Genomic DNA, 22,600 nt, shown 5'->3' with positions numbered 1-22,600 from the left:
GAAAAGAAAAGAAAAGAAAAGAAAAGAAAAGAAAAGAAAAGAAAAGACAAATATATTATTGTAAAATAAATGAAATCCACTGAGCTCTGTTTGCTCTAAGCCTTATGCAGCACGGGAAGATTTTTTGGTTGGAGGACGTTGGTGAATTATTCTTAATAAGATGAAAGAAGGTGAGTGATGGTCACTGCAGCTCGTCAAGACTGCTATACTTGCACTTGAACTCTTTTGGCCAAAAAAGGGGAAATAAAAGATCAAAAGAAGTGACAATGGAGTACAGATTTCATCAGGAATGTGGGGAAGCATTCTCTCGTGCTGACTTGGAACACTCCCTTGCACAAAGAGAGTGAGATTTAAATTATTTTATTCGCATTTGGCTCCTTCCAGGAGTGCACTGTTACTCTGGTAACCATACCAAAGGCATTTTTTAATTTAAAGACCTAAATGAGTGAAAACCTCTACTGCAGTGGGCTGCAACACAGCAGCTATTAGCCACATCCAATATTTCACTGTTGTATTCTGCAAGATGCAGTAACTTTTTTCTATCTTAAATCTGGTGATTGCAGTAATTCCTTTAGTTTATTGTCATGTGAACAATATTACGGGCTTTCAGTTCAGCAGACAACAGTGACTCACTGTCAAGAAACAAACTGACTTTCTCCGGAGATCTGGAAAGCCAGAATGCACTCCATAAATACGGCAGTGGAATACAAATTTCTACATGGCACAGTGGTGAAATAAGGCTCTAAAAATGTTATCCATAGGATAACAACATGGAAAGAGCCCCGAATCACTAAACCACAGCATAATAACTCTGTCTCTGCAAAGGCAAAATTTAGTTATGTCCAAAAGTGGAATATGGAAGCCCTCTGGCTATGTCCTGTGACGAAATGGGAGAACTTTGCTTTGGGGCTTTAGGATAAGACTTTTCTACACAAATATGAAATATGAATGTGCACAAACACTAAAGTTGAAAAAAAAACCAAATGAATTCTTCAAAGCGTTAGCTTTCCTTGGAAGGGCACAAAAAGAATCATAGAATCACAGAATGATTGGTTTGGAGAGGACCTCAAAGATCACCTTGTTTCAATCCCACTGCTATTGGCTGGGTGCCCCACCAGACTAGGCTGCCCAGGATCCCATCTAGCCTGGCCCTGGATTCATGTGTACCCCTTTATGAGGCTGTCCAGGACCCTCTGGATGGCCTCCCTCCTTCTCTTGTGTCAGCAGCACCACTCTGCCAGGTGTCATCTGCGAACTGCTGAGGCTGCACTCGATCCCATCATCTATTACACTGATAAAGATGTTGAAGAGCACCAGTCCCAAGATGGATTCCTGGGAGACAGCACTCATCACAGCCTCCACCTGGACATAGAGCCATTGACAGCAACCCTCTCGCTGTGATCCAATCAATTCTTTATCCAAATAGTCCAGCCTTCAAATCTGCATCTCCCCTAGGTAGAGATAAGGGTGTGGTGCAGGACCATGTTAAATGCTATGCACAAGTCTGGGTAGAGAACAATTATCCTTCCTTTGTCCACCGATGACGTCTCTCCATCACAGAAGGCTACCAGGTGGGTCAGGCATGAAGCCATGAAGCTGTTGTATTATGCAGCCTGCGTTGATGAGACTGACAGAGGTTTAGCCCAGGTCAACAAAAGGTGCAACAGGGTGAGACATTATCTATGGCTGCACAAGGTATGCAGAGGGATAACCAACAGGGAGAAGGAAAAGCCATTTGAGTTACAGAACAAGGTGGGCACAAGGGCCATGAGCTAGCTGTGAAAAACCTGAAGGAGGAAATGAGAAGCTCTCCTAGCACTGACCGTGCCCCGCGCTGCAGCCGGCTCACATAAGTTGCAATCAGTGCATGCTCATCAGCTAACTGGCCAGCAGCGTCCGCCTTGCACTGCAACCTGGTGATGGGGGAGGCAAAAAGAGCAAACAAAACACAAGGTGAATACAAAGCAAATAATTAATGGGTTTTAACGAAACAAACAGTTAAAGATTGCAACGAACAGTTAAAAATTAAAACAGTTAAAAATTAAAACAAATAGATGAGTAATTAAAATGGTAAATATGAGTCACACGAAAAGGGTACCTTGTGAAGGTAGAGATTAGAACAGGGAACCATTTGGGTGCCCAATGTGCAGCGCATGTGGTCACTGGTGATGCTTTCACCAGCACAGTGGTTTTCATGGAGCCGCTCTGGAATTTGCTTTGGAACCAAAACTGGGTGAGATGTTGCCTCTTGGGCTCTACATAGAACTCATCCTACCGACTTGCTGCCAGCCCCAGGATAAGCCCAACCCCACAGGGCTGCAGCTCTACAAGTGCGTGGAATGAGAACCCATGCAACAAGAGGGCTAGCAAAAAGATAAGGAGTGTGATAGAAAACAAAAAGATGCAGTGGCTGGTACCATGAAACCCACCACCTGTCAGGGGTTCCTTACGTAACACTGTGTTTGTCTTTGTTCTGAGTACATAAATAAATAAACCTATTACACTTCTGAATAATTTCGTGAATAGAGACTGAGTGCAAGAAATATTTGTTGGAAGTACTCCCACGTGGACAACTGCATGCAGCCCAGTGAGTACGTGATGCTTTCCACCATAACAGCAGCATCTCAGAACCTCTGACAGGATACAGCAAAATGGCCATATTTCTTTAGTCCCAGGCATTGCACACAAAATCAACAGCAATTTTCATACACGGGAGCTTCCCCACAGGCAGGTGAGCAATGCCTGCAGACCCAACCTGCTGCCACGCCAATGTGTTGCTGTTATCTGAACATAACAGGCATTTCTTCCCAAAATAGAAGTGTACAAGACATTCCATTCTTCATTTCTGTGTCAGGTATTCAAGCTGCTCTTTCAACTTACAAACCTCAGTTAATTCCTTCTCCGCACATGTCCAGGAAGTATTTGTCTCTAAGCTTTATAAATGCAGTATTTATTGCTTTCAGCATCAATATTCAGATGCTATGAAAGCAGAATTCTCGTTTTCCAGACATGCAGACTCTTTTCTTCTCTGCTACGTGCAGCAACATGTCAGAGGAGTCTGCCAGAAGCAGAGCGAGACCTCGTAAAAAGGAGGAAAGTGGAATTACCCACATCACCCCCTCTGGGCAACGAGCAACCTCTGTAATAATGGGTTTGTAACAAGAAAGAGACTTCACATTAACCACTGCAAAGAGGAATTCTTAAGCAATCCACACTTTGTGAGAGCTGACTACAGCCAAGTGCTGAAAAGCTTTATTTTAGATGTGCACTATGGCTGGCACATTGCTGCAGCCATGAGAATCGAGATTCTGAGACCTTATTCATTACAACTCCACGCACGTGCTCCTGTGAAAAGAAAAAGCCCGGCAGAAATGACCACATTTTGAACTCCAAACAGCTATAGCATTAATGATGATTAGCATTTCTGCTTCTGAAAGGAGGAAAAAAGGAAGAGAGTTAAATTAACGTGAGACTGAACACTGCTCCTAGCATCTCTCTGATTCTTTTCATTTGCAGCTAGAAGTCACGGATTCATAGAATCAATAAGGCTGGAAAAGATCACCAGGTCCCCAAGTCCAACCCACCCCGCCGTGCCCACTGCCCACGTCCCTCAGTGCCACATCCCCACGGTTCTGGAACGCCTCCAGGTTTGGTGACCCCACCACCTCCCTGGGCAGCTGCACCACTGCATCATCAGTCTTCCAGAGAAATACTTCCTTACATCCAACCTGAACCTCCCCTGGTGCTCCAGACCCTTCCTCAGCTTTGTTGATCAACAAATGCATCACCACAATAAACAGATGCACCCTGGGAAGCATTTGTCACCGTGTTGGCAGGCAGTGCCAACTGCAGCACACAGAACATCGACATGCAGTGGGCAGGAGGAAGCGTAGGGCTCAATGGCACCCTGTGGGTGGTGGTGATGGGTTGACAGTTGGACCTGATGATCCTACAGATCTTAGAATCATAGAATCACAGAATCACAAGGTTGGAAACGACCTGCAAGATCATCTAGTCCAACCACCCTCCACATCTCCCTCCACCACATCTTGTAGCTCCTCATCCAGGCGCCTCTTGAACACTGCCAGGGATGGCGACTCCACCACCTCCCTGGGCAGCCATTGCAGTGCCTGACCACCCTTTGAAAGAAAAAGTTTCTCCTAATGTCCAACCTAAATCTCCTCTAGTATAACTTCTGGCTGTTTCCTTGGGTCCTACTATTTGCCTGGGAGAAGAGGCCAGACCCTTTTACACCACAACCTCCCTTCAGGAAGTTGTACAGTGCAATGAGGTCTCCCCTTAATCTTGTCCAGCCTTAATGACTCTGTGATGCTCTGTGAGTGTGCATGGTGGGGATGGTTTGATGGCTGGTCTCAGTGACCTTGGAGGTCTTGCCCAATGTTTACAATCTTCAGATTCTATGAATGTAAAATTCTGTAGGTACGCATGCTGCTTTCAGAGAGCAGAAGCATTAAAATACAAAGCTAGTGCAGGTAATCCTGCGCTACAAAATGCACATCCTTCACATCTGGTTCAAACAAAAAGCACACGGCTTGTGCCCTCTCGTACCTCACGCTGAATGCTGCCCTGTTTGCAGAGGGCCTCTCAAAGCATCTCCCTCATGATTGCACCAAGAAAGCAAATTCCAGTTCTGCTGACGTGCATCTTCCACTCTTGTTTCTGCAGAGCTTGTCTCTTCCTGAATTCAGCTCCTCAGGGAAAGCCTGAGATAGCTACAGACAAGCTTAATTCTTCGTAAACTTCATCAGTGTATCATCTCCTGAACGTCTGCACAGCAATCAGTGCCCATTCAGAGCAGCTGCAGCACGGTGGCTTGCAGCAAGGCAGCAGTGTGCATAGCAGAGAGCAGCAGTGACACGTGACGGTGCTACTGACACACAGCACAGTCATGGTACATATGCCTATTTCTCAAAAACCAACTTCGTGCTGGCCTTGGTTAAGGTGTAGCATCATTGCTATGCCCCTTGGCTGCCCCATGCTCCCAGCAGGACTGCTGTGTGTAGGAGGCTCGGCAGCGCTGATATCACTGGCGTTCAGGTGGGTGAGTGAACATAACCCTCAGCCTCTGCATTTCTGCTGTTTTGAAGCTGAAATCATCATAGAATCATTCAGGTGAGAAAAGATTGTTAAGATTATCAAGTCCAACCACCAGCCTAACACTACCAAGCCCACCTTGGAAGCCTATGTGGTACTGCTGGTGAACGAGCACCATGCTACAAATGCTCCAAAGAGTTTCATTCCTTCAGATGACAAAGAGAAGAGCAATCTCTGCTCGTCCTGGCCCAGCTCTGCCCCTCTCCATCCCCTCTGCCTCGCCGTGCCCATGCAGCCCCATGGAGCCACGGCACAGATTCTAGTCACCAGTAGTGGAACCCCAAGGACATCCCATGGGTGCTGACTACGTCCTGGCAAATTAGGGTGATTAGCGTTTTGTTGAGGTCTCTGGCCTTGTTAAATGCAGTCCTGTTCCTTGTTTTTCTAGTCTCTGTTTTCAGTGAATCACTCACATGTCAAAAAGCAGCTCTGCAATAGCCCAAGCTAATAAGGAATTTGACCAGAAGTTGCCTAAATAAATTTAAGCAAAAAATAGGGAAATCAGGAAAATTAGGAAGGTACTCCAGCCCTATAAAGCCAGGCTGGATGGGCTTTGGATAGCCTGGTCTGGTGGGAGGAGCCCCTTGTTGGGATTGGATGGGCATTAGGGACCCTTCCAACCCAAACCACTCTGGAATTCTACCGCTAATGAACATGAGGTGAAACCCTGCTGTCCTGCTGAAGTTGTTTCATATAAAGCACTGAGGTGGCATTTCTACTGAATAAGATCAGAATGACTCTACAGCTTGCCCTTACTCCCTTCCACAAACGAGCACCTGACCAAGACCTCACCATGGCTCTCCTACCGCTACAAACCCCAGCCACATTACTGGCTCTCATTTTTTGCAGTCATTTTGTTCATTTGCATTTGGCTGCTAATCCACCATAATTCCCCAGATACTTCTCAACAATAGGCCTGTCTTGTCAGCCATTCTCCTCTTATTCATGCATCTTATTTCATTTTCTGTCGCTTGAAGCTGTCTTTATCCATTTCACTCCACTGATTTACAGGGCCGTGCTGAATTAGAAGCTTGCCCTCTGAAGAATTTCCATAGCATCAGTGGGAAATGTACGTACACACGCTCCTATTTCATCATGCGAGCTGTCAAGCCATACACCGAGTGACGCCCAACGCTGCACAGACCCCGTGGGATCCTTCCCGACACGTGCTCCCCCTTCGGTAGGAAAATATTGATATTTTCTTTTTCTGACTGATTTTCCAACCGGTGTTGCACCCACTTAACAGTAGTTTCAACCAGTCCGCATTTACCTAGTTTATTTATGAAAATACCATATGGGATAGTGTCAAAAGCTTTATGAGTCAATGCATTGCAAATTAATGCTTCCCCCTCCTTCCTGAGGCCACCCACCCACCCAGAGCCATCCAATTTCCATTCTCTGACATGATTTGTTCCCAATATAGACGTGCCAACTATTTTTATTCCCCGGCTACATGAGTACGAGATGATTGTTTTATAATGTATTCAGCAACCCAAAGGTATTCCTTCTACCTTCAGCCATGCATTTCAACAAAAATACTTATTTACTTTATACAGCCCGAATGCAAAGAAGCAGCAATGCCATCTCTTGGCATCACAAGGCCACCACTCCCCTTCTTTCACATTTTAATCATTAAAAAAGTGGAACTGGATTAGCTCGTGTCAGTACAGCAGCCTCACCGAGAGTTCCTTTAAGGCCTGGTGTCAATTTTTCAGAAAGCTCCTTTAAGAATTAACTTTCTGTTGGTCCTACCCTTTGATTCACACCTACCAGATGGAGGTATCTGCCATATCTACCTCTTTCATGACAACTTTTTGGTATCTCCCAGGACCAAATCCATCATTAACCGGACCTGAGTTCAGACAGCAGTCAGACACCACCGAGGGCTCCTCTTGCTCTATTTTTGTAAAAAAATTAATATAAATCCAGTAGTAGAAACAAAGTTATGCTCTAAGCATAGAATCAATAAGGTTGGAACAGACTTCTACGATCCCCAGCCCCAACTCATCCCCACCATGCCCACTGACCACGTCCCTCAGTGCCACATCTCCACAGCTCCTTCCAGGGACGGCGATCCCACCACCTCCCTGGGCAGCCTAGTTTGCTGGCTTTCAGAAGATGGCATCAAGGATAAAATGCCACTGGTTTGTCCCTAAATTAACCACATGCTGTGACTGAATTCTTCAAAGTAGCATTAGGATGTAATCTTGCCGTCTGTTTTCTCACGCTTTTCCTTTAACGACAGCCACCAGACACAACAATGGCTGACACTGTGCAGAACAGCCAAAGGCAGCAAGAAATAGAGCTAACTGGGCTACAAATAGAGTGAGCTGAGCTCCTTCTGGGGAAGAAGTGCAGTGTTTGATGACTGGAGTGCTGTTCTGCAGCTTCATAAGGGACTCCATAAATTACTGCAGTATTTAAATGGCGTCTTAAATTCATTTCTGTTCTGAAAATCTACAAGGAAATCCAAGTTAAATAGATGATCTATTAGAAATCCTGATATTTGCATGAAGAAATCCCTGTAAATTTCTAATATGATGGTTCACACATTTGAAAATCTTTACAAAATTGCTCACTGCTGCTCTGGCTGCTCTGTATTGAAGGAGCTTTGAGAAAGGGCTGTCAGGACATGATCTAGAGGGATCTCTTGCTTTCTGCCACCTTACTTTCCCCCATGATTGATTTAAATAGATGCTAAGGTCAAAAAGGATAATTACCACCACTCTCTGCATAATAGAGAAATGAAATTTAGCACAGCAATTTCGGAATCAAAGCCATATTTCCAACTGACCTACAGCACACTGTTCAGACAGTGATGTCATCTGTCTTAAAGTTGGGGGGGAACCACCACACTGCCTGAAAACTGCAAACAACCTTTTAATTTCTTCGGACTACCATCAGCTCTTGTAGGCAGGAGAACCAACGTACACCCAAGCTGCAAATCACACAACATTAATACATAGGGAAACAGAACACAGCCCAACACCAGCAGCATGCTGGATGCTCATCGTTAAGGCAGAGAATAGAGGGGGAAAAATAAAAGCATTATCTGGTAACACCTGAATTTAAAGCAAATTAAGGAAGAGATGAATAAACTGCCAGCAAAGGGGTTTCAGAAAGACAGCGGTGACAAAAGCTGTTTGAATATGGATGCTGCTGCTAAGTTACTTTAAAAAAAAGTCAAAATCTTAACGGGCCCAAGTATGGATGTGCAAAAACCATGGACTGGAAGAAAAATGAAAGCATCAGTATGACGTGGATAAGGACCCAGAGAGGAGTGGGGTCTCCTTGGGATCCCCCACTGCCTCTGGTGTGGTGGTGAGCAGCCCGCTCTGAGCCAAGGGGTGACCACAGGGACCCAGGGTCATTGTGCCTAAAAATGAAGTGTGGTCAAAATGGAGGAAAAGAAGAAGTGAGGAGAAATGACAGATTTCAATGCGATGAGGAAGGTGATGGAGAAGAAATGTGAATCCTTAGCTGGAGTGCAGTGCTCTGGATCTGCTCTGCCTGCTGGGTGCTCCCTGTTCCCTTTCTTTCAGCATGGCACTGCTGTGTGGCAGCACTCAGACTGCTGTAACGTTATTGGAAAACCCACCGTGGGCTGCAGGGGGGAAGAACTGACTGAGATATACGACTTCAGCAGCAGCATACACGATAAGATGAAAAGTGCTACTTGAGAAAGGAGAAAAGAAGAAAGTACTGAGGTGAGAAGCAGTGTAAATGAAGACTAAAGGTTTCACAGCATAAGTAGGTTAGCAGGCACCATAAAGCAGCACGAAGATTAAGAACAGCTGTCTTCCTGCAGGTTTCACTGCCTGTTCCCACACAGCAGTGCTTCCAGGTCCTGAGTTCTGCCCTACTTGCGTGCCAACAGTAAGAAACAGCCTTTCATAGCTTGGGTGCACCACCAGGATTTCTTTTGTATTTTATTCACGCACTTTCCTCTTGATCTTGAATTCTGTATTATACTCACTTATGTGTAGTGAATATACCTTCCAGTTATTTCCTTGCTGTTGCCTTTGGACCATTACTTCCTTCCCATCAAACTCCCCACACTCAACTAATGCATCTTCCTCATAACCCACGTCCCACAGTCACCCAGCTGCACCCAAAGGATTTTAAACCACGGGTCAAAAATAAATACATCTAGGCACCTAGGTGTCAGTGTAAGTTAGAAAGGCAGGACTTCTTGCTTGAAATTGTTGGACCAATTCATTATGACAGCTCTTAGAATCACAGAATCATTCAGGTTGGAAAAGACCTCTGTGATAACCAAGACCAACTCCAACCCATCCCACCATGCCTACTGACATTCCTCAGTACTACTCCATCATTCCTGAACACCTCCAGGGTGGTGATACCACCTCCACCCTGGGCAACCTGTACAAATGCCAAATCACTCTTTTGGAAAAGAATTTTTTCCTAATATCTACCTGAACCTACTGGTGCAATGTGAGGCTATGACCTCTCATCCTAGACAGATCCTCTTGTCCTCATCCTTTCTTTCTCTCTTGCATTGTGTCGTGAGGTAATGTCAAACCTTCATTGGGCAAGGTTTCAAGTGAGCTAGCACCTCCCTGGTCTCAACAAAGATATTTTTACTCCTTTTCTACAAAGAGAACCTATTTTGGTATTATATAGGTAGACAGAAGGTGTCATGGGTTGCATTATGAAGCATGGTGCATGCCTACCCCTACCTACCACAATCTGCCCACAGTGCTGAACTCTGAAACAGTGTGGCCATATGCACGGTGCCTACTGGAGAAGATCTGAATGACTTCTGGCCCATGCTAGTTTGTAAAACACACCCAGAGACTTTTAGTGGCTGTCAGACAGGGTCAAGGTCAAGCCAGGAACCATGACGAGCACGAGGCCACCAGCTCCTGCCCCAGCACTACCCCAGCCCCAGCAGGGCCTGCAGACGGTGAACTTCCTGAGGACGGAACTACGGCTAAAGAGGCTCTAGGATCTCTAGATTTCACACACGTCTAAGAAGCACAATATAGGAAAATGAATGTACTACATCTGTGTCAAAGAAAAATGGCAGAACGGACAAGAACAGTGGTCAGTCACTTTCAGGTGGAATTGGTGACTGGACAGCTAGAAGGAAATGTTGGAGAGATAAATGTGGCGTGGCAACAAAGGAGAAAAAAGGCACACTGGAAGTTGTCAGAAGATAAATTAAGCTAGCCAAGCAAATAAACATCACTCTGGGTTACAGAACTAAAAAACACAAACAACAAGAGACAGCGCCAATGACACAGATATAAAATACATCAACGCAGAACTGACAGCAGAGGAAGGTTTCTGGAGGTCTGACCAAAAAGCTGGGAAGTGCCCAGTCATGCACGCACTGAAGGACACGATAATCAGCGGCATCGGAGACAGCCAAGATAAACAAGGACAAACAAAATAAAGGCAGGAAGAGAGCGAGGGACCACAAGGAGCAGGTGATCAGTGATCCTAGGAGAAGAGACTGCAGAACATCCAATGCACATCGTTAAACGGGCTGAGGGCTGGTGGCCTCTGGGAAGGGAATTGCTGATGGAAGGACAGTGCACATGGACCACAGCAGAAATTATCTATTCCTAAAATCATACAACATAAATCAGCAAAAAAAGGTAACATATTTTGCAGGCTTGGCCTCATCTTACAGAGGAGGCGTAATCCTTTCATATATTTAGAACGGCTCATACGGATCAGAGAAACACTGACTTTTGTTGTATCATAGGTCACAAAAACAGGCAAGCTTGCATTCAAATTTTCCCTTTGCGAATGTTTCCCTCCCCCATCGCTATCAAATGTAAACATGCCGTTAAACCACTGATGTGAATTTGGAAATTTACATTCTGAGAGATGAAAAATAGCCAAATGGTAATATTAAATACTACATACCTAAATGTGAAAGTGATCCAAAGCTGCAAGTGACCATCGCTACTATTCCGCTCCCAGAACTTCCCTCTTATTAGGACAAACTTTCTCTGACCTCATTCTGTCTGCAGTATGTTACCCACTACAGAAAGCTCTTTGCAAAGTACAGATACAGAAATCCTGGGATCCGCAGAGTTTGCTGCCCCTCTGCATGCTTTCCCATTGAAAGCAGAGGATGAGGAGGGTGAAAAAGATAAAGGCTCCCTGAGATGCGCGCCGGGAGAGCAGCGTTTGAGGAGGGCTGCTTTGGTTTGTTTGCTTTTCAATTTTGCAGTTCATAAAAAAGCAAGCTCAGGCATTAAAATCCTGCTCTTTCAGCTCAGCCTTCTTCCCAACAAAGCAGCTGTCACACTGAGATTGTTTCCATGAAATAACAAAAGGACATTTCTGTTTCCATTCTGCCATGGTGACATCTGCCACAAGTGGATTAAAACTCTAATGACGCAGTTTTTCACTAATAATTTAGTACTAATCACAATTACGACTAAACTCGTATTAAGAATATTAGTAGGAAGCACAGGAAAAAGGTTTTTAGAACTATATACATACATTTATCAGCATGTACTTCCACTGAGCACATTAAAATTCAGCTCAGAATGGCACTCAGCTTGCACCAAGCAGTCTCAGTGCCCCGATGTGCTCACTTCATGCTGCCAAGATGTGACAGTGTCTGCAGCTGGAGAAACGAGACCCTGAATTCAGTCGGTGATGTAGTTTCACATCAGGGATTAATCTAAACAACAGGAACTGTAATAAATCCTAGGGAAAACATTCACAGAATCACGAAGGTTGGAAAAGACCTCCAAGATCATCAAGTCCAACCGCCAACTCATCACCACCATGCCCACACTGGAATCAGACATATGTGAACTACAGAACAGAAATAGAAGAAATTTCCAAAGGGAAAAAAACATTCATCCTGCCTTCGCTCGCTCTGTTACTAACTGCAAACACCTGCACACGTTCCAGGTTGAAAGAAAAGGAGAATACAAAGATAACACAGAGACGCGCTTCACGTCCCTGACTAAGCAGATGATAAAGGAATGGATGCTCCAATGTGCTCTATGGTTCACCCAGTGCTTTGGAACTCCCAAATACTCAGAAGGATTATACCATATATGGGTGGGCATATGCTGAGATGAGCATGGAGTCTTTTTCAAGCTGAGGCAAGAGCCAAGTGTTTCAGCTGTGACGCTGAGGCCCCCAGATCTGCAGCCATCTAGTTTAACTGGCTGCATGCCGAGGTTATGCAGAAGCCTTGCAGAGATGGAAATGGTTTGGATACAATTCAGATACAGTCTGAATTGGCTTCCACTGATCATTCCTCATAGATCCTCATCTGAACAACCAGAGAAGCTCTGGTGAAGACCTTTTATCCTCATTATGTGATGTGATGACAACCAACCCAACCCTGATTAGACTCAGACAGGTGTACACAGCCACCACAATTTTGCAAAGAACAAAGGCACATCAGAGGATGAATGTCAATACCTGGTGTGAGATGGGTTTTGGTCCCACTGCAAGTCTCACGTAGATCCCCAGGGGCTGTGGAGTGGTTATGGAGCAGTGTGCTGCGGGCCTGAAAAGCTGAAATGATGGAGGCAAGCATTGCTATGGCCTTTTCCCCCAGGTTTAGGAAAAGATAAATACCCCCACTCATTCTTTGGAATAAATAAGTACTAGGAGAAGTCTCTTCCCATGGACTCCTGCAGAACCTGCTAGATGAAGTAACCCATAATTCTGAAAGTGAGAATCCTTGAAGAAGGGTGAGATGGTAGAAAGGAAGGTATTAAAATAGCTGTGGCAATCACAGAAGATGGCAGCTACCGAATATTTGCTGCCTGTGAGCTCTCACAATGCCTGACAGAAGATGATGCTTGAAAATAAGATGACTGATGGTTTTCTCACCATTGCCTCTGGACTGGCATAATGCCCTTCCGCGCTTCAGCAAATGTCTTGCCTCTCAGAAAGAGCAAGCTGTGGACAAAGGATGACAGTAACCATCATTCCATGGAATCTGGGAGTTTTTGGTGTTTGTTCCCATCTCTTTTCTTAGCCTTTCCTGGGCATGGGATACGTAAAGGGTATGTGCTATAGAGGTCATCATCTTGGAAGGTCTCAGTGCAACCATTGAATCACAGAGGGATTTTTATCCATTATCCAAAGCTCCATACCTTTCAATGGGAAGTCAGCTACAGTTACTTGTGTGTTTTTCAAAATGCCAACTGTGTTCAATCAACCAGTCTGTTGTAATAACAGCCAGAACTGTGCCAAGGACCTGTCCCAGTAGCTATTACCTACTGGCCGTGTTTTTATTAACATCTACCTTGGTACCTCACTCACTGTGCTACATACATTCAAGGCCCAAGTCAGCAAATAACCAATCCTCATGAGGAACACTTTAAGCAAGTCCTGTGGTTGGCGATGGCAGGGTGTGTAGAGGCAGATGACATGCTGTCTGTGTTCAAACCGCTCTGATTCTCAGTTTTAATTTTTGAATTATCTTGGTCTACCTGACCTTGGACAGCAGGCAGCAACAGAGACCTTGCTCCTTTATAACAACAAAAATGTCCAAAGCTGAAGTGTGTCAGAGCCGATGATTCTATCATGTCAGAGACCCACAGGACCAAAAAGGTTGGAAAAGGCCTCCAAGATCACCAAGTCAAACTGCCAGCCCATCCCCACCACGCTCACTGACCCATGCCCCCAATTGCCACATCTCCACAGTTCTTGAACATCTCCAGGGTTGCACAGGAACAAATCATTAATGGGACTGCAGGCTTCCGTGAGAAGAAATGGCATCTGCTGTGCCCACAGACCAGCACAGAAAACAGCCATGTACAGGGAAGACGTGAAGCCCAAACAGAGCCTAAATGCAAGCACTGAAGGCCTTGACCAGGAGGTTGCTTGCAACCCAGTAAGTGATACAGTGTCATGGGTTGTGTTGTTGAAAGACAGCCTACACTAATATTCAGACTCAGTCTCTTCGCTTCTAATTCAGCAAAAAGCAAATTTCAAGTCACAGAACGTACCACACACTGTATGGAGTTTGTAGTCACCCAACTGAGGGACTCAAGACAGTTTTGGAATTTTAACACAGCCACTTCAAAACTGCACATACAACTCACTTCATTTGTCTTGGAAACTGGAAGGAAATTATGTGGATCTGTGCTTAAGCCTTCTTGGGAGACTGCTGCTGAAAGTGAGGGGTTTGGCTTGCCTCTTCTGTGCCATTTTGTCACTGAAATGTGAGAATATTTTTTTCCAGTTTTGTTTCTCATTCCCTGAAGGGAACATTTATTCATTTACAGCTTTGGGCCAGTGAAGTCTTCAGCAGAACACCTTGCTATTTTCCCCTAACTTGACAAGAAACAAAAGTGCAAATCCATGATTCAACGTTCTTGCATGTTTACAAGTGAGCATTCATGCAATAATTTACATACATAAAAATAAGTATAACCCAACTTCAGCTCTACCTAAATGCTTTCAGTAGATAAGGACAACTCAAAAGAACTTGGGTCGGTGCAGAGAATATGTGTTAACAAAGGTAATAAAGTAAACTTATTATGTGAAATGTCTCAAGCACAATTACTCTACTTTGTGAGCAGTGCAGCCTATGATACAAGACCAGTCCTTCTCAGAACAGCTTTGAAAGTAATGCTCTATTTAATAACAACAACAAAAATTTCTTTAGCAATGTTTGGATATTTCTTCAGTCACGCTCATGTAATGGCATCTATTTCAATACAAGAAAATCACTCCTTAGAGGGAAAAAAAAAGCAGCGTTGCAAACAATTCCTTCTTTAATGGATGCTGTACACACACTTTGAAGTAGAAGTGTTATTGAAAACACATTAGAAGAGCTCCAGTGGTACAAAATCCATGCTCTGTGTTTTTCACCTCTCGGAGAAGCCAACGATAAATGCTGCAGGGTACACCTACCTCTTTGTTGGTGTCGGTGCTCCGGAGGACATGTGGGTCACCATGGCGTCATTCATGTTAGTCAGAGGTCGAGGGGGACTGCAATAGAAAGAGCAACTTGTTCCAGTTAGTGATTAAAAGAAATAAATTAGAAAACAAAACCAATAGCAAGAAAAAGGGCATCAGCGTTTTCAGTGACACTGTTCAGGCAAAGAGCAGCAGGGTTTGCTTTGCACAAAGGTACTTAAAGACCTTGGTCTGCTCTTCTCTAATTAGTTTTTGGGATTTCTGCACTGCTTGAAAATGAAGGTGAAACATTTGTGATTACATCACTGATCTTTGGCACTGTCCAATTCTTCAAAGAGATGTAGGAGGACATTCAAGCTAGGGGAAATATCCAAAATGCCTACAGAGGTGAGGCACTGACTTGTTGCAATAAACCTTCATTCTAACAATGACTGCGCACACCTCCTGGTTGGGTTTTATTTCTAGTGAGTTAAATCCAAGCTAGATGGAGAAATCATGGAATCACTCAGGTTGGAAAAGACGTTTCAGATCCCCAAGTCCAACCCCAACCCACCCCACCGTGCCCACTGCCCACGTCCCTCAGTGCCACATCCCCATGGATCTGGAACACCTCCAGGTTTGGTGACCCCACCACCTCCTGGGCAGCTGTGCCCCTGCAGCACTGCTCTTCATGAGAACAAGTCTTCCCTAACATCCAGGCTGAGCCTTCCCTGGAGCAACACAGAGCCATTACCACTTGTCCTAAATCCAACAGTTGTTTAACTATCCATTAGTAATGCCTGAGCTCGGGCCACTGTTTTAGTAGGGATGGAATGAATAGGGATTACTGCATGAGAGCTGTGACTTTTTTTTTTTTTTTTTTTTTTGCTGTTTTCTTCAGATTGCATTTATTGTACTTACGTACACACAAACAACAGAAATGGAGCCTTGAATACCTTTGCTAACCTTATAGCTGAGTTTTGTTCTATAACCTGGACAGTCCTACACTACTATGATTTGTAAGGGTACTGTGAGCCCTTCTGGTACTGCTCAGGGCCCCCCTTGCAGCCAGGCTGTACTTCTTTATGGAGAGAGAATTACAGAGAATTACAATGAAAACACAGCCAACCCAGCCAGGCAGGCACAAACCACAGGTACATATTAGATGCACAAAAATGTAAAAACACTGATATTAACTCATTTTATACTACAGAGAGTGGTTGACCTCCGCCTATTATTATCCCATTTTACAGGCATGCTGACAGAAATTTAAAGGGACTTAAAAATCAACAGTTTTGTGGCTACCTACCTACATATATTTATGTAGGCAAAGGTTAACATAAAGCATTTCTAGGAGCACAGCCAGCAGACGCTGTGGTCAAGTTCGTGATCCAAGAGAAATTTGCACGAGGTTAAACAGAGAGCTTGTAACAAAGGAGTAATGCCTGAATCCATATGGAAACCCAGTTCAGTTTACTAATTAAAACAAAACACCACCGTACGTAATAAATAAGAACTGAGCATCCTGAGTTGGAAGGCACCCACAAGGACCAACTCCAATTCCCGACGTACAGTTGTACATAGCTGTAAAAATAAAACCATCCCAGCTGGCATGTGAGTCCTTCCACTTCCCTCTATAAGGCATCAGCTGGAAAAAGCAGTAAAACAAGACAGATTCCTTTTGCTGGGAACTGTATTATTTCTCATACGGCAGGCTAGGAAAGGACATCATCATAACTCATTACAACAAACAAGTGTTAACTCTGTTTTCTTAATTCTTCCTATGCTACTTCACACTCTTTTTTTCTTTTCCAGATAAGAAAGACATTGAGTATAAAATGCAATTTGATTTAATGATATTCCTACTTTCTATTGCATGAGGTATCCACAGAAGCAAAGAAATAGCATTTCTTTGCTTAACAGCCATCAGAAGTCCTCTGGGACATTTCCACGAATAGCTCTGTGCAAACTAATCTCTTTCTATTACAATCTATCAGGAAGGATTCAAAGCAAAACCAGCGTGACTTGCTTTCCTCATATCTCATTCTTGGAAGAACTGTGTCACTACATTATGATAACAGCACAATAATGCACCCACTCAGCTTTGTTTCTCAGGGAAGACCAAAGAGAATCTCCAAAGAACAGACATGGCTGAGGTTACCTCCAGCAGGCACAACCCCAGCTCCCCATAAACACCACTGCTGTGATGGTTGAAGTGACACAAGCAAGGTTGTGCCCCCACTACAGATTTCTTCTTTCCCACTGCTGCAGCTTTTGCTTCACTTGCACATGTTGGTCACCTGCACATCACGCTCTAATTGTCCAGTTTACCATGCTAACAAGGGGCCAGGCTACATTTCAACAGAACCATAGAACCATTCAGGTTGGAAAAGACCTCTGAGATCCCCAAGTCCAACCCCAGCCCACCCCACTGTGCCCACTGTGTCCCTCAGTGCCACATCCCCATGGTTCTGGAACACCTCCAGGTTTGGTGACCCCCCACCACCTCCCTGGGCAGCTGTGCCACTGCAGCACTGCTCTTCCAGAGAAGAAAAGTTTCCTAATATCCAATTCTGCATCAACCCTTTCCCACCATGCCCTCTCATAGAATCAATGAGGTTGGAAACGACCTCTAAGATCACTGATAATTGATGATAATTCAAAAGCCAAAGGAGGACATATTCTTCCAGACTAGTGTATAAAGTAAGATTGTTGGCTAGTGTTCCTAGTTGACTGAAAACTCAACCAAGCAGTAGGAAAGAAGACAGGAACACAAACTGGCATTTGCCTGCAAATCTTCCATCTGTATGGAACTTCTGCTGCAAAGCTGGTTGTGTTCAATGCAGCAAGGACAGCGGGCTGCAGGAGAGCTGGATGCCTCCCCAGCAGGCACCATGCCAGGCACTGCAATGGGACAGGAGGGACAGCAAACAGATCACTCTGCTCGCTCCAGAAACCATCACCAGATCTCAGCAAACTGAATGGAAGAGCGGGGGGGGGGGCGGAACACAAAAGGAGCATCCTTCATCAGTGAGAGAGCATCAAGCAATTTTACTATAGACACAGCATTCTGTACAGATGTCATGAGCAATGCAACCGATATCCTTCCCTGTCCTACTGCAAATTCTCCAGCAATTAAAATAAAAACGCAAGTTGCCAAAGATGCAAAACATGGCCCCAAGCACATGGAAACTAACTGTATATGCAGCACTGTGGTCTGATCTAGAGCTCATTCCTTTATCTTCGTTTAATTCTTTGGTCTAACAGCTCTATGGCTTTTCATCACAAACCTGTTTGAGGAAGCAAGTTTGCTGACGATACCAAATTGTGTGGAGTGGCAGATACACCAGAGAACTGCGTTGCCATTCAGAGACCTTGACAGGCTAGAGAGATGGACAAAGAACATCATGAAGTCCAACGAGGGCAAGTGTCGAGTCCTGCATCTTGGGGAGGAATAACTGCACCCATCAGTACAGGTTAACCTGCTGGAAAAAAGCTCTACAGAGAAGGACCTGGGTGCTCTGCTTGACCAATGGCTGATCAGAGGCTGACCAGGGGATGAACAAAAGTTGACCAAAGGTTGGCCATGAGCCAGCAGTGTGTCCTTATGGCCAAGCAGGCCAATGGGACCCTGGGGTGCATTGTGTAGAGCGTGGCCAGAGAGGTGAGAAAGGGATCCTCCCTCTCCTCTGTCCTGGGGAGGCCAATTCTGGAGCACCCAGTGCTGGTCCCTTCAATTCTATGATTCTGTATGAATCTGTGAGAGTGGTTCCAGATTCCTTCCTTAGACACTGTCTTACTAAACCTCTCTGCGCCTGAAGAATGCAACAATTACCTGAGAAACTTCTGGAAATTAATTGTGCCAGGCCTGTGCTTGTTTCACAGTCTGTCAGCCAGGACATCAGTGGGTCACATCACATCTGAGCACCTGATGGGAGAAATTTTCTCTCCAGCATTCCCATTACTGAGCATATTTGTTCTTCTATCTAAGAGGACAATTCTTTTAGTATTATTTGCTATGTAAAGTTTTATCCTCTAATTACTCAGTAAGAAGGAAGAAATGAAAGAATGACTTCTTTTGAACCATGTATTATATGCTGCAAAGACCATAAAAAAGGCCTGTTATTTATTATTCAAATCCAAATAATGATCTCTTGCTGCCTTCTGACTGCCTGCGTGCTTGGCCAAGTAGAATATAAGATCGATACGACCAACTCAATAGCAAGCACTGAAGGCAGGCCAGTGAAGAAAGGGAAAACCTATTTAAAGATGCAATAGCTGGTAACGACAAGTGAAACCTCACAACAGAAAGCAAGGAAGAAAAACAGGAACAACTAAAAGCTGGAAAACATGTTTTCAACAGAATATCTCCAAATCTCCTACTTGAAGACAAATTTGTGGTGGTTTGACGGCATCCTATGCATAAATTTGATTTATCTGTAATAAAACCAAGCAGCAGTGCTCAAGCACAGATATATCAAAATCCAAGGGACAGACAGCAAAATGAACAAATCCTGCTTGGAAGTACCCTTGCAAATTTTAAGTAATGAGGGCAATAAAGCACACAAACCAATCTCACGACTGCGGCAAGTTCTTCCTGCTGGAAACATCAGTGCTCTGTACAAAATGCACCATTTCTTGTATTTTCTACTTTGCACAGGAAATAATTCAGAGAAATCTTCCCATCTCGGTTGTATTTGTGGTTCTGGTTAGAGGACTGTGATGACTCATTGGGAAGTCACAAACTCTGAATTAGCAAATAATTGCAGTAGCATCTGTGCGTTTGTTTTCGGCTCTTTTGCCCCAAAATGTGAGGGGTAAAACTTCACAGCAGGATAAGTTTTGGAAACTTTTGGTTGTTGTATATTCATACGTGATTTCTTACAACGCTCGAAGACAAATCTATCACCCATAAGAAAAAGTTTGAAAGAGCTGCTCTGAGAACCAGGATATTTAAAACAATCCCACAGTGAGAAAACGTTAAAAAGAGTTGAACTGTTCTGTTCCTCTTCTGGAAGTCCTTCAGATTAGATTTCTTCAATTTCAAGTGAAAAGGACAAAGTGAGGGCAACGGCTGCATCAAGATAAAGGGAGGAAAAGACTGCATTAAAGATCAAATGCAGCTGGAATTGCACTGGGGCTGTGGAACACAAGTGCAGCAGCAAAGCTGAAGGCACGCAGTTGTGATGAATAAGATGAGCACACGGGATCTGCCACAACCAACAGCCACAGTGCCAATCCATTCAAAAGGAGTTTGCTCTTGTTTCCTACAGCTTTCCTACATCACAGAATTGTTTGAGTTGGAAAGGATCCTTCAAGGTCATCTAATCCCACTGCCTGCAATGAACAGAGACACCTACAGCTCCATCAGGCGCTCAAAGCCTCATCCAGCCTGACCTTGGCTGTCTGCAGGGACATCCACCACCTCTCTAGGCAACCTGTGCCACTGGCACAGAATAATAGAATTATGAAGGTTGGAAAGGACCTTCAAGGTCCTTTGGGATCCCATTTGGGATCCCCAGATCCAACCCCAGTCCACCCCACCGTGCCCACTGCCCATGTCCCTCAGTGCCACATCCCCACATCTCTGGAACACCTCCAGGTTTGGTGACCCCACCACCTCCTGGGCAGCTGTGCCACTGCACCACTGCTCTTTTGGAGCAGAGTTTTCTCCTAATATCCAACCTGAACTTCCCTGGCACCATTTAAGGCCATTGCATCTTGCTCTCCCTTTATCATGAAAAAACTTTTTCCTTATATCCAATGGAAATCTTTCCTCTTTTAGTTTGAAACCATTTCTCCTTGTCCTATCACAACAGACCCAGCTAAAGAGCTGGTCCCTTTATTTTTTTTGTCACCTGGGAGGCAGGAGTGCAGGCACAGGCTCCAGTTCTGACTTACCTTCTGACCTTATTTATTCTTATCTTCAGATTGGATACCAGGAACAAATTTCTCATAAAGAGCAGTGCTGCACAGCTGCCCAGGGAGGTGGTGGGGTCACCAAACCTGGAGGCGTTCCAGAGCCGTGGGGATGTGGCACTGAGGGACACAGTGGGCAGTGGGCACGGTGGGCTGGGTTGGGCTTGGGGATCTCAGAGGTCTTTTCCAAACTTTATGATTCTGTGACTCCATTCTACAATTTGAGATCCCCAATGAATCGAGCAAAAACTCCCAGCAGAAAGTTATTTGTTATTTCCATTGTAAAAGAAAAGAAAGGGCTTAGTAGCAAAGTGCACCTTGCTTACAGCAAAGAACGGGGATCTACTTGTTCCATTTGTTTTCTGCACAGGTCACAGAGGAAAACAGACTGAGGAAACCTGCATTTATGGGGCAAAGCAGCTCTCTGCACAACTGAACCAAACTTGGGGATGGAAGCACACCTGTGGTTACCCCAAATGGCAAAGGATCAAAGTTCTCTGCAACCCTTTACCGGTTCCCTAAGGCATTCAGAAATACGGAAATAATCTTCCTAATTATTATGCTGTAATTAAAACAACAGAATGACAGCTCTCAGGTAGGCACTGAGCACTGCCTTTGCACTCGGGATTGTGGGGAAGGCTGTGAGATGACTGTCAGCAGCTCCTCACCGCACCGTGAAAAAAGAGGAATTGTTTAAAAATAGCTGCCAACACTCCTGCAATGAGAGCACCAAGGGCACAGGCACCCGCGGGTGTGCTGAGCCAAGGCTTTTCCTATAGGAAAAAGAACGAAACCGGAGGATGGCATCGGGTCTCACTGCTCCATCCCAGTGCAAATTAATGACTTTCCAAACAACCAAAAAATGTCCTGTATAGATGACAGATTGATGGCTGCTTTGTTCTCTTTGTTATTTTAAACAGAAAACGGCCAAGTGCTGTTCTGATGTTATTCAAAGCGCTGGGGTTTTATTTTGTTTGTGATGAGGAATATGTGTTAAGCTAAGTTTCCTACATCATCATACGCAGCTTTTATGCCTCTTTAACTAATTTTGCACTGTGCACCGAGCAGCAATCCAGCCAAAAGCCGTCTTGTGGCAAAGCAAAGCACAAAAAACACAACAGAACTCCCTATAACACAGCAACAATTCAAGTTAAAGATGTATAATCCCCCCAGAATAGCAGTGTTGCCCTCAGGACACGCTGTGTGCCCATTGTGTAGACAATGCGATATATACATCAACAGTGCAATATATGCACATACAACACAATACAGACACACACAATGCACGATAGACACGAACAATGTAACCTATACATTAACGACCCCGGGCTCATCACTGCATCCATTCATTGCCGCTAATTAGGAATATGCAAACTACTCACCGCCACAAAGCATCGCTCTCAATTGTGCCGTTTGCCGCTCCGACGCCACGTTTTAGGCATTCTTGTCAATGTGCCACATTTTAGAACGGGTCCGGCTATGCCAGCTGTCACCCGGCGCTGCTCCCAGCCCCGCCCCGCGAACCACCTCCGCTCCCCCCCGGTCCCAGCGCTGCCGCCGGGGTCGGGACTCGAACGCGCGGCCCCGGAGCTGCGTCCCGGATGCGCCGCACGGCGGCGGTTACCGCGGCAACCACAGAGCGGTACACGGTCAGGCTGATGAGGAGGTCTCGGATTTGCTCTTCTTTTACAGTGAGAAGTACGGC

At 44.9% G+C, this 22,600-nt stretch overlaps 1 protein-coding gene across 15 annotated transcripts in view; it reads right to left on the bottom strand.

Annotated features, from left to right (window-relative positions):
- The window catches only part of DTNB (dystrobrevin beta), a 141,129-nt gene that overhangs the window by 59,355 nt on the left and 59,174 nt on the right, over nucleotides 1-22,600 (bottom strand). For 13 of the 15 annotated variants that reach the window (XM_042809495.1, XM_042809504.1, XM_042809486.1 and 10 more), the window contains 2 exons: nucleotides 14,992-15,069; nucleotides 1,824-1,913 (listed from right to left, as the gene is read on the bottom strand). In XM_042809495.1, coding sequence (XP_042665429.1) covers nucleotides 1,824-1,913; nucleotides 14,992-15,069 — 168 coding nt within the window. The remainder of the gene's footprint in view (nucleotides 1-1,823; nucleotides 1,914-14,991; nucleotides 15,070-22,600) is intronic. The other 2 variants (XM_042809511.1, XM_042809518.1) reach the window with 1 other exon arrangement.

Source organism: Centrocercus urophasianus, unplaced genomic scaffold (genome assembly GCF_019232065.1).
Source record: "Centrocercus urophasianus isolate 14NV4802_14NV808 unplaced genomic scaffold, USGS_Curo_1.0 seq_10, whole genome shotgun sequence".
NCBI classification, from domain to species: Eukaryota; Metazoa; Chordata; class Aves; order Galliformes; family Phasianidae; genus Centrocercus; species Centrocercus urophasianus.
This window is presented reverse-complemented; position numbering and strand designations above follow the sequence as displayed.